Raw genomic sequence first — 13,248 nt, forward strand, 5'->3', positions numbered from 1 at the left:
TGAAGTCCTAACTGCTCAAAACTGTATTGCAGGCAGTACCCAAGTAAATTAACACATATCTTCAATAGAGGGATGTCGAGGTTGTGAAAAAAAGCAGAAGAAAAGAAACTAGAGGGAAAGAGGATCTGAGATTGTTCATGCTGTTTTGTTATACCTGTCAACCCATTTAAATGAATGTTTTGTACGTGTGTTAATTTTACATTGAAGGCCATGGTAAAGTATAAGTGAAGTGTAAGTGCATTGTATGTGAATATGAACTTCAGGAAGGATCCAAATAAATAATACAAAATACATGGGTAGAAAATGTAAGAACTAAGGGAGGGCTAAAAATAAGGTACATTTGTTGGTTCCTGCTTGATAATTTTCAGGTGCAGACCACAGTGAGAAATTAAACAAGTTGCTCTCTCACTGTTTTCTGAACCAGCCATGTTTTATTCCCCAGATGTTTACAGCAATCTGTCCTTTATCAGGGTGGTGCTTCCTGAACTCTCAATTATGGATGGGAGGTCATTTCCTGGGCAATGTACTATCTGGGACATCACTGGGATTCACATCTGTGCACAGAAAGCTCGGGGTTAATACAAAGACCGAGTGAAGGATTTTCATATCTTTAAAACCTGAAATGTAACTCTATATTAGCAATACTTCAGAAATATTTCATATCTGCAAGGTCCAAAAATATTATTATTTATATATATATATTATAATATAAAATATTTAACCTTCCAATGGAGCAATTTTAGTTTACCACATCAACAATAGTAATACCTCCAGTAATACTAGTGCAAAACTGATTATGTAACACGTACAGAAGCATATTCCTTCTTCATCGCGGGGACACCTTACCCACAGAGACATTCACAGTTTTATATAATAAAATAAAACATGACGTCTGTATCAGAATATCACTTAAATTAAAATCTCACTGGCCACCCCTGGTTCTCCCATTGTAGAAAAATCAATCAAATCACCACAGAAACACAGCAAAACAAAGCGAAGCAAAGGGAGAACAGAGACAACGAAAGACAACAATAATAAGAATGACTTTATGTATATAGCACCTTTTAAAAACCCAGGATCCAAAAGTGCTTAACAATCAGTAAAAAACAACCACAAAAAGACAAAACAAACAAGACGACCACAAAGACACCAAACCAAGCGACACCCTTTGAAGTTGTGTGAGTTTCTAGAGCTAAAAACAACTTTTGTTGATGCAAGGAAGTACCAACCTAAACATCATCCCCTCCACAATGTTTGTGATTGCTTACCTCAAGTTTGATTTCTTGACCACAAATTTAATTTGTGACTCATTCGCTTCACAATAGTACTATGGTGACAAATTTTCCGCTAAAAGATAAGTGTGATAGTAATATCACACATTGAGTAATAGCTACATACTTCTGTGGAAAGACTTTCATAATGCACTCTGTTCAAACATCAATCATCTTATCTTTTGCATCTATTTCCTGTTCTAACAGAATGCTACAGCACCAAAGACAAATGACAAATCACATTTTTTTGGCTTTCAACTTTATTAACCCACAATTACAAAAAGTTCTGTTTTAAAGCAAATGTAGAGGCAGTGCATTGTTGATGCTGTCCAACGGCTTATCCGCGTGATGCGTTAAACAATTTCAGGACTGAAATGTCCAATTACTCACTAAATGGAACAACACTCTCACATGTTCTGAGTGTGCAGAGTTAATCTCACACCCTCAAACACACACTGCCAGGAAATCCTACCGTCAAAGGTGATAGTGACTGTTGGTAATATTCAGAGCTGATATGCATCATTATAACAAGTCTGCAAACTCTGTCACCTTTTTACATATAGCGTGCTCAGACTGCCACACCATGCATCTACTACTGGAATACACGTGATGTCGTATCATCTTGCAGCTAAGTTTGAAGCAATAGGCTAAATTTGGAAAATTTGGAAACAAAAAAATTGGAAAGAGTAAAACCACAACAACTCCAGCCTTCCTCTTTCCTCTCTCAGATTCCTTTAACCCTAAAGTTAAAGCAGTACACATTATAGTCTCGAAACATTATCATCCAGTGTAGCTGAATCACGATAAAAAAGGTAGCTATAAAATTAATTGTACTGCTGAAATTAAACTGGTTTTAACAAGTATTAATATGCAACATTAGTGCTCCATTGCTCCATTTTCTTCCTCTTTTGGTAGGTCAAAGGGCAAAAGAGGAACAGAAGGTTTGTGTAACCAGTTTCACTTAACCATCAGTCTGTGGTTGGATTTTGTGGTTGGTCACAGTCAGAACTGCATGTGTCACGTGCCACATTGGCAGACAAGCAGATGTTTTTGCCTTATACATCCGTAACTGGAACTGTCCTCAATATTTGAATAAAATCTACCAAAGCAGAGCTACGTTCAGCTGCAGAACTGTTTTGAGCCATGTTAGCTGCTAGATCTCAGGATGGCAGTGTCAGTCTGTCAGACACCACTTCGGTCCAGAATGCAACATTTCGACACCAATCAGATGGGTTGCCATGAGACTTTGTACAGACATCAACAAAGGTGATGAGGGTGATGAAGGCTATGGATTTTGGTGATCTTCTGACTCTTATTGTAGCACCACCTACAGTCCTAAATTTTCGCTTTTCCTGTCAAATATCTCAACATTTACTGTATGATTGGTACAACGTTCAGTACAGATTGATGGTGCTCAAATGTGTCCTGCAGACTTTGTTCATCCTCTTAACTTAATATGTAGCACCACCGGTTGGTTAACTTTTTAATTCTTAATTGAAATATCTGTACTGCAGGATGGGTTGCTGTCAAACTTGGTACACACATTCATGGTTTCCAGAGGATGTATTGGAATATCTTTGATCCCCTGCTACCATCAGTTCAAAATGTGCCCTGTACTTTGGTTTGTGATCAAATACCTGCAAAACTAATGGCATTCATATCAGCCTCACTTTCTTTGTGTTTAGTGCTAATTAGCAAACGTGTGAGTGCTAACATACCAGACCAACAGTGAAGACCTATTCCTGCTAAATATCAATATGCTAGCATTATCACTGTAAGCATATTAGCATGTCGGTGAGCAATTAGCCCAAGTCAAGCCTCGCAGCTGCAAGCACACCTGCAGAACTCTTAGAACACCACAGCTAATAAAGCCCCGTTAACTCTGTGATAAACATATTGCCTTTCCTTTATTCTTTGTCACTTGCGGTGAGGCTGTAGTGGAAAGATATCATCATTGACTTAGTGTTGGCCCATGAAAAAAATAAAACCCCATATGAAAGAAAGAATGGAGGGCTTGGAGTAGCTAAGAAGGCCATTTTACTTTAGGAGACGTTGATTTATTGACACCTTTCAGAATAAGGTGGTTCCAATAAATCATACCAACTGTATGGTAAATGAAAACTTGCATAGAGCAGCGTTAAGAATTAATTTTTTTCTGCCCCTCAGCAAGTACAAGAAAGAGAAATTCAACGTTACTATAGCGTACATTTCATCTCATTTTGGATGCCGATGCAGAACGATGACCTCAGAGTACGTGACATCATCAGCGTGCGCAGTCTCCGGCCATATGTCATTGGATGACGGTGTAGCATCTCTGGATGGTTCGAGCTTGACGTCTGAGTAGACCACATCCTGTGAATAAATGTGAGAGAGAACAAGTTACGATGGAGTCTTTGTTGCTCAGGTGTGTCATCATGTTGCCTTGCTGAAACAAATCCCTTTCTCTCTGTCTCTTGGTTTCTTGTCACACAACAGCATAATTAAACTTAATCTGACAAAAATTTATTCAACTTGAGTTCAGAGATGCAACCAGCTGTAAACTCACCTCCTCTCTTACATTAACTAATGGCCTATCCACATCCACTGGACCACTTGTATCTGAAAGATAGACAGGCTGTAGTCAAGGGAACTGCAACAGGAATTAAATATAAAAATGGATCCTGTGCCGTTTAGAAATAACATGCAGAATGAGAGAATAAGAAACATATGCTTTGGATCTCACCAATGGAGACGTGGTAACTGACTGAAGAACTGTGTCTGAGAAAAGGAATCAAAAGTGCTGCAATTAGTTTTTCTGTATGATTACCTGATTTGACATTTCTTTCAAATCCTAAAAGTCTTTCACTATAAATGATTTATCGCTTAAATTTAAGAAAGCTAAAACAATCCCTCAAAAGGCACAATGTTAGGATTAATCAATGTTCTGAATGAGCTAAATATAAAATTAACGTTACTTTAAACTTTATGTATCATCAATAAATATTCAAATCCTTTCCAGGAAGCAAGTGAGGGAGAGTAAAAATTATACCTTCAAGATATGTTCAAAAAAGTTCAAAAGTTAAAATTAGGACAACTAAAATAATGAATGAATGAATTAATCTAAATGAAGAATCTCAAGAATGACTCAAACATGTGTAGTACTACCCAGAAATTCCAAATAACACTGAACTAAATTAAACATAACGCCTTTTATACATGAAAGTTTTTACAAAATGGAATGTAAAACTACATGATGCTTATTTGTGCATGTGCACACGTGGCTTGTGGTGGCCCACCACAGTGTAAAGAATCTTTCTGTAAGTTATCATCACCCATCAGTGTATTCTCATTACATGACCACATTCAGTGATAATGTTAAATATAACCCACTGTTATAATTATATATTTGTAAAATCTTACACCAGAGATTTGGTTATGAGAAGAATTTTTCTACAGTTTCTATACTCCAACAGAAACACATCAAACACACACACACACCTTCTGATGAAGATGAGGTAAACTATGGCTGCCATGGCCACTAACAGCAACAAGACAGCAATCACTATGGCAGAAATCACCCCTGAAGACAAAGACATCTGTTCTGGGAGAAGAAATGTGACAGTGATTAACCCTGTGTGTGTGTGTGAGTGTGTGTGAGTCACAAAATTATTTTTAACCTCATGGTGTTTATTTATTTATTGTGGTGTAACTGGTATAGTTGAGAGACATGGAAGATAACACTCACCTTGAACAGTGAGGCTGATGGTTTTCTCAAAGGAGCCACTGGGAAAGACTACAATTCTGCAGGTGTAAATTCCTGCATCTCTCATTTCCACGTTGCTAATGATCAAAGATTGAGCCACAACATTCACTCTCCCCTTCAGAAACGTATCAGGAATGTGAACTCCATATTTGTAATCATAAACAATAATGTTGATTTTCTCTCCAACCCTTGGCTTCAGATTCCATTGAAACTGAGTAATATTGTCGCCTTCTGGTCTTGGGATGAATTTGCATGGTAGGGTTACATTCTGCCTGAGGTATCCGGTCACTTCAGGTGGGACTTCAATTTCTTGTGCTTCAAGAACTGCCAAAAAAAAGCAGAAGGTGAGATGATAACAGGAGATGTGAGTCTTGTTGAAATCTGGTTGTGTTGCCTTTGAGTGACTTTGCTTTTTTACAGTAATTGCACAGTTCACTTTTTTCAGACACGCAGTTTGGCTGAACAGCATGTAAAAAACCGACTTTCACATCACTGAGTATTTGCTGTAATGGAAAAGTGTCACAATTGACTCATCTCATTTTAAACTATTAGAAAGTAGCACCAGCTTGTTGCCAGGTGTGTTCTATACACATAATAACAATAATTATAATAATATTATTTATTCTTATAGCACCTCACTTAACCAGGCTCCAAGGTGCTTGTACAAAAGGAATAAAATACAGTACAGATAGCATGAAGTTAAAAACAAAATACAAACACTAAAACCAACTGAAAAAATAAACTGCAGGGATTAAGTTTAAAACTTTAAAACAACATTATGCAAATGCTATAATAACAAAATGAGTTCTAAAAGTAAAATAAAAAATGTTTTGCATGTTTCTTGTTCGTTTGCCCACCTAGAAGAAGACAGGCTGAGGTTTAAAGTTCTGACCCGATCCATAGCTCCTTACATCATAATTCTGATATTGTGCAACGACTGTGGGGTTTGTGTCCTTTACTATTCATGACTGTTTCTCAGTGAGAGGACACTGATCTTATGCAACTGTCCTGTCATAAAAAATAAATTAAAATGGATAAATAACTTTTCATACAACATAACAACAATAAACTGCACTCTGTCAGTCCACATAAAGCTGAACTGCCTCAGGTTGTAAGCACAACGTTTTACCCCACACGGGAAGTAGACCTACTTTACAACAGGAGCACTAACATGTTGGCTACAGCCTCACTGTAAGTTCCTCATAACATTCATTTATCTCTTCTAGCATAATTATTTAGGTTAGGTTATTTAGTTTCCCTGTCCATTATCACTTTTACCTCTCCAGTGTTAGTATGATTATTTTGAAATAAATCACATCAAATTTCTAAAGTCCTCCATAGGACTCAGCACCTCATTCCCTCCCTAACTTCTAGTTGTGTTGCTCAGTAAGGTCAACCTGTCCTACCTTGCAACAAAGTGGGGTTTTGTTAGTTGAAATACCTGCAACATACATTCTTTTTAAGCTCCCACCAGTTTTTAAGTTGCCTCTTTAATCCCTAACTTCAAATCTTATTTCCTCCTAGCTTCAAGTGAGTAAAAATACGTTGTTGGAAATACACCGTCAGTGCAGATTTACGTTGATCCAAAGCGTTACCTGCTTTTACCTATGTTTATAAGCGTCTGTCTCACCTGGGAGAAAGGTGATGCACATGAACCGCAGCAGCAGCAGCAGCATGGGAAGTGATCTGCAGCGGGGTTTCATTGTGCACGACGACACTGCGGTGGACAAAACAACAGACAGGCGTTAGACAGCTCAACATGCGCCGGAGACTTTGACTTACTGTGATACGATTGCGATTGACTTGCAGAGTTACAGAGCGGCACGTCCCCCCCCCTCGATGTCCAGCTGCTGGCGCAACAGTCGGAAGCGTTGAGACACGATGTGCATCAGGACACGTTTGAAACAGACGCGTTTGCAAAGAGGAACACCGTCTGAGCCTACGGTTCTTGTAAAACCAAGGCCTCAGAAACGACTCCCCAGATTTAAATAAAAGCCAGACAGAAGCGTGAGGTGTTCAAAGTATTTGGTCCACTCCCTGTTAGTAATGGGAAGTCCGACTCTTTTCACTGGGGCACATCATTAGGTGGACTCTTTAGGCTCCCAGACCACTTTGGGCTTTGACCAAATTTAGCTCAAGTTTTGACCTGTGATTATTGAGTTACATAATTATTAAAATTAGTTAAGTTAAAACCTTAGAAAGTGTGTATTACCTGCAATAATTAGCCCGTGTTTGGCGTGAGAACCTTAAATAATGTGATAAACTCTTTAACAAATGACAAATTACTTCGTATCCCACTGAACCATGGAGGTCTGCGTGGGTTTGAATGTTATTACCAAAGCGAGATGTTTCTGTGAGATCACGCTGTTGCTGTGCCTTTATTATTTTAAGTTAAAATAAAATAAAGAAAAATAAGGAACGGGAACTCCATAAAGCCGTTTCTGAAACTTCAGAGCAGTTCAGATCCAAACTGTGTACACATGTGTCTAATTGGTTTTTGGTAATCCAGATCACTTACCCCAGAAAGAGAAGAGGATGTTAGGAGCTTGACTGCGGCAGGGAGCATTTTTCCCATCTCCCTGCACCTTTGAATAAATGAAACTATATCAAAACGCCTCCAGGCCGATCGTTTCTCGTTTGAGCCTCAATTCTGCAAAATCAGCAATTACAGACTGTATGATTTCCGACTGCTGGTTTTCATGATCCTGTTCCACTCCTCTGCAGGACCCGCCGGTGGAGCAGTGACCTCATGTGGTCAAAGCGTGTCAGTGAAGTCCGCAAACACTTCATGTGATCCCTAAAGCGGACTCTTTTGAGAAAGTAGCGCAATTTACTGTTCGAGCGAAACGCTTCCCACATAAGCCAGACTCACTTATTGTTTGTGCCTTTAGTGCTGTGTCAGCATCACAGGCTTTGCATCACTTCCGGCTGCTGAAGTATTCAGATGTCCCGATTATCAAATCCTCTGTGCTGCAATAGCACGATCGGATGTAGTGCATTAATTTGCAAGTGAGGATCACAGGAAAATATGCGTATTTAGGGGTGTGTTTTAGCAAATTAAAACACATTAGCATGAGTTACTTTACATTACTGCGGTGTAGTGATTTCCTGGAGATTAAAGTAGCGCTCACAAAGTTTCCTAATGTTTTGATCTTCTGTTTGTGACGGCTCATAACATGCTGTAAATGTGCTGTAGTTTTTGCGTAATCCTGGAAATTGCTTTCTCTGTTATTCAGGGGTCTGTGGCTTTCAGATTTGTGTTATTACACAGTGCTTTTGTTCCCCTTTATATGAAGGAAGAGACTCTTAAAAGTGAAACAAGATGGAAATTAGTTCTTCAAGGGCTCATAAAAGACAAATAAAATAAGCTTTCAAAATGTTTTTAAGGTATTAAAATCCAATGGATACAAAGTTTCAGTAGATCAGAGAAGAGAAAAAGAAGCTCATGAAATGTGACACATGCATTACTGTCCGAAGAGAAATATTTTTTACTTGAAATTACTTTCCTCTTCAATATGCAATCAAATATTTGGCAAAGACATGTTGAATTGAGACATACTACTTCATTACATGCAAAAGAACAAAAAACATTTTATTCAGTTTTTCCTTCTATTGTAGATTCTGCCAGTTTGCTCCTGAACATTGTGAAGCATTTTTTCCTATTTTAATTTTCTGATCACTTCCAACTATATTCATACTAAAAAAAAAAATCAGCAGTTCGTGTTATACGACAGCAACAACTCAACACACACAGGGCGTTTTTATTTGTACATCAAATATTCCTCTCTTGAATGCAATCCAGTACGATTTTCAGTAATAATCCACGCGTGACTTCATCTCAAGGTTTCAGCTACGAAATGCGTAAGTGCTGTGCAGCCAGGGTGCCTTTGAGAGAGCTCAGTCTGTCATTCAGAAGTAAAGCTCACCTCACTCTACAGTTTCTGTTAAGATGAGCTGAGTGATAAAAGTGAAGGAGCAAAAGTACACGAGGCCGATCAGTGCATTAATCTCGATGTCTCGCACCAGCGACCTTGTGTCAAGCCCCTTGAAGGAAGCTGCATCTCAGTGAAGTGATGTATAATTATCTCCACCAATCAAAATCCCTGGCTGAACGATCCCCAGGTGTTCAACAGGGTAATCAGGTCATGGATGCAAAGCTTTGCCTGTTTCAGTTGGTCGAACTCAGCTTGTTGCCTGCATGTAAATGACTGGTCTACAGGGCGAGACAGGAATAACAAATGCAACAGGCACAGCCATGCATCCAGAGTTAAACATCTCCCAGTCAGAGCAGGCAGAAAGGAGCAATCAGAACGCTGCAAAGGAAGGTTTACATATGGAACAGGTTTCTGTTATAATGCTGTGTACAAGTTCTACTCTCAGTCATCATTTGGCCTTTTGAGCTCAGTTAACCACATAGATGTGATCATTATTAGTAAAACAAAATGTCTACACACAGATGTTTGTTTACAACATCTAATATATGAGAAGTGTGATTAATAAATCCAGCAGGTGCAATGAAGTAATGCCCATAAATATTTGCACACTGATGGTGTTATATCACCTATGTCTTCTGTAGAATTATTTTAAAAAAAGGTTTGTAAAAGTGTTTATTTATTTAACAAGTAAGTGGACTGTTTTTTTTCTGAAGTGAGAGTTTTAGTTTTGTTTCAGAAACGAGAAGTTGTAGTGTCAAAGTGTTTTTTAAAGAGGCCATTACTCGCATTCCTGGGTGTGACAAACTTTGAAAGATTTTAAGTGCATGTAAGACTGTGAATCCAAAGACAAATTTACACCTGAACTGACAATGAATATGTCTGATGGCATTAACATAACGTATCACACAGGGTCCAGGCATAAGCAAAATGAATCAGGCAAAGGAAGAATCTGAGAAAAATAAAAACACAAAGCAATGTAAATTAATATGGCAGTAAGAAAGAACAAATAGATAATGAGAAGTTAACATGGGAACAATAAGGAAGATATTTAATAAATTCTTACTCTCACCTGCATCCTCCCCTTACATTAACCCTCTCAGTGTCAGAGCACTGATCAGCAGCACTAAAAATGACCAGCAGGGAGCAGTGCAGGAAGCTTCATGAGGTAAAACAAAAAAAAAGACATCAATTTTCACCTCTTGAAATAATGCAGAATTATTGTGACAGTCAAGAAAAACCTAACGTGTTGACAAATGAATTGATGCATCACTTTCTCACCTCTCAAATTCAGAACTGTGGAGTTTTCCAACATGGTCACCATATTTCTGGCAGTGCAGGTGTATTTCCCGATGTTTTCTTCCTCCAGCCTCTCAATCACATACACGGAGTTATTAACATGTGTCTCATTGCCGTTGAACATCCAGCTGAAGTGCGCTGGTGGGACAGAGTCCGCTGTGCACTGCAGTGTCGCCCTGTGGCCCAGAGCTGCTGCGGACGGTCCAGTAATCGAGATGTTATGTGGTCCAACTGCACAGATAAAAGAGATGGACCATATTAGGAATATGGAGTTTAGTTTATGGAGTTTAATAACAGCAAAGAATTAAGATTTCTGCAAATGCATCCAGTTTTCATTTTGAAATGAGCATGCACGGTCTTCAGCACTCACAGTTAACAGTCAGGTTGTAGGCCACAGTCACGTTGCTGACTGGGTTGCTGACTCGACACTGGTAGGTGCCGTGGGTGGAGCTGTGAACGGGCCGTATGGACACTGTCTTGTTGTCCACGGAGAAGCTGACTCTGCTGCTGGGGCGGAGAGGTCGGCCATCCTTCATCCACACTCTGGTGCTGATGTTGCCGGAGGCCTCACAGCTGAGGTCGGCGGAGCTTTTATCTTCTATCAAGATGGCCTCAGGGCTGCGGATGGCAGCTCCAGTAACCAGGGCTGGCAGAACATAAAGAGTGTCAGTCCAAAGAAAATGACTGAATAAAAGTAACTGATGCACTGACAGAAAACAACAGAAACTGTAACTTTGAGGTCGAGCGACGATGGCTGTCACAGCTGGACAAAGTGTTTCAAAGTGTTAACTAAGTTGGTTCTAGCGAATATTTAGCAATTTTATGAATCTAAAATTCAATAATTTTATTCCCATGATTTTATTCCTTACTGATACTGATAAACTATTTTACCAGTATTTTTATTTGTTATTATTTCTATTTATTTTTCTCTAATTCTTATGTTTCACACCAGTGGTAAAGAGTAGCTCCATACAAAGAGTGCATTTTGATTACTTGTATTTTTTGTGAATGTGACAAATAACATCCAGAAATACTTATTATTATTTTATTTACAGGACATTTACTGGACAGGGAGTGAATGTAATGATAGCTCTAATGAACTTCATTCAGTGTATCCAATGCAAACACCAGAGCCCACTTATAAACAACAATTCAACACAATCACACTGACTTTCTCATAAAATTGTACATTTCTTCAATCTAATTCTTAATTTTAAAAGCTTAAGAAGCTTAAGAAAAAATGACATAATAATTATTGCAGGTTTACTATATTGGAACTGCACTGTATATTGAATATAATACAGTGTCCACCACATGTAGCAAATTAGATTTTCTGCAGTATCAAATGATATAGATTAAAATGAAGGTCTAAAATAGTGCATATCTATTAATTAATTCATTTATTTATCTGTCTGATTAGCAGTACAAAGTCCTTTGAAGACAGCACTCATGTTAGAAGAATTCTTATCGTTAAGTATCCTATCAGATATTTTAAACATTAACAGGAACGTTAAACCCACCATACACATTCAGCGTGGTCTTCCCCTGCTGCTGTTGCCCTCCGTCTGGTGTGATGCTGACAGTGTACTCCCCGCTGTCCTCCAGCACCAGGTCCCTGAGCTCCAGGGCCCCTGTGGCTCGGTCTAATGAGATCCTGTCCTCGTATCCGGACCCAGTGGCGTTGACGCTGGTGAAGGTGACGACGTTCTTCTCGTTGAAGCTCCAGCTGACAGAGAACAGCGGCTTCCCTGTAGGTCTGAGGGTGGTGGTGAACTTCACTGTGCCTGCCACACCTCCGCTCAGGGGTCCTGGAGGTAAGACACCTTCACCTGCACACATACCTGATTAAAGAGCAAGACAAGAGCGACATTGTTAAAGTTACGTGAGTCCAGTCCTTTATGCTCAGGACAATGTTTAATCTTGGCAATATGATGATGATGCAGTTCGTTGAATATTTGAACTGAACCTACCTGATAAAACAAGCACCAAACAAGCAGCAGTCCCAAGCATCTTGCTGTCCACTGTGAGTAAAGACTTATGTCTCGCAGAGTCCTGGGTGCTCCCGCTTCTCTTTTATGGTCCCACGCCCACTGCACAACCGCAATCCCCCCGCTCAGTGATGAAAAGCACGACCACTGTTTACGATGCCACTGTGTACATACACCACAATGCCTGTGGGTACATATTCAGTCAGGAGTGAACTAGACTCAGGCTGATGGACCCTGGTGGACTAATTTGTGTTTGTCGAAATGTCCTTTGATCAGACAAATAGAGATCAGGAACAATAACAGTAATTCTTCATCCTACCGTTGCTGTGACAGAAAAGGTTATATTTTTTGTCTAGAGCATTAAAAATTGTATAGTTTTGAACAGGCTTGCCCCTTATTTAGTGTGACTGAACGTCATCTTTAAACAATAAGTTTGAAAGTCACTGAAGTTTTTTTTTAAATGTGATGATTTTGCTAAAGATGTTATCTCTATAAGATATAATGAGTTATGACTGTGACTTGCTTTCCACTTAATTTCACTTAATTCAATAAAAAATGAAAATGCAGACAAATTAATATAAGAAAACAGAAAGATGTAATGCACAAATCACTGCAGTTTTCTCAATTCTCGATGTTGATTCAGATTAAGTCTCACATCTCAAATTTAAACCACTAGCGCCTTTTTCATGATGCTTGTTTTTTTGTCCTTCTAGCATAACGCAAGTTGCATCAGACTGGTTGAGCTGATCAATTTTGTATCTTCAGATGTTACAAACTCTGCGTTTAGACTCATGAGTTGACATTTCAAGCTATCCAAACAGGCATGAAAACACATCTTCAAGCTGTGCACTTGTGTTCAAATATTCTTTTGCTTGTCTTTAATTATGACATGGCCAAATGATAATATGGAGCTGCAGCAGCTGAACACATGCAATATGATAGATTAATTGAGCATTACATTTAGACAAACCATTCATTATTTAAGCATTGATTAAGGCACAGATATTTACGCTCAA

The 13,248-nt window shown here is 38.9% G+C and overlaps 1 protein-coding gene across 2 annotated transcripts; it reads right to left on the bottom strand.

Annotated features, from left to right (window-relative positions):
- Positions 1-653: 653 nt before the first annotated feature.
- Positions 654-12,564, bottom strand: LOC124065179 (carcinoembryonic antigen-related cell adhesion molecule 20-like). 2 transcript variants are annotated; one of them, XM_046400350.1, is made up of 11 exons: positions 12,215-12,564; positions 11,765-12,085; positions 10,615-10,890; positions 10,227-10,475; positions 7,532-10,104; positions 6,644-6,730; positions 4,996-5,337; positions 4,749-4,846; positions 3,994-4,028; positions 3,817-3,869; positions 654-3,623 (listed from the first exon to the last, which is right to left on the bottom strand). In XM_046400350.1, the coding sequence occupies exons 1-5, from the start codon at positions 12,252-12,254 to the stop codon at positions 10,031-10,033; spliced, it is 960 nt and encodes a 319-aa protein (XP_046256306.1). In that variant the 5' UTR covers positions 12,255-12,564; the 3' UTR covers positions 654-3,623; positions 3,817-3,869; positions 3,994-4,028; positions 4,749-4,846; positions 4,996-5,337; positions 6,644-6,730; positions 7,532-10,030. The 2 variants fall into 2 exon arrangements, with proteins under 2 accessions (XP_046256306.1, XP_046256304.1); XM_046400348.1 differs by having other exon boundaries at positions 655-3,623; positions 4,749-4,851.
- Positions 12,565-13,248: the final 684 nt, after the last annotated feature.

The sequence above is a fragment of the Scatophagus argus genome, chromosome 9, assembly GCF_020382885.2.
Source record: "Scatophagus argus isolate fScaArg1 chromosome 9, fScaArg1.pri, whole genome shotgun sequence".
In the NCBI taxonomy this organism is placed as follows: domain Eukaryota; kingdom Metazoa; phylum Chordata; class Actinopteri; family Scatophagidae; genus Scatophagus; species Scatophagus argus.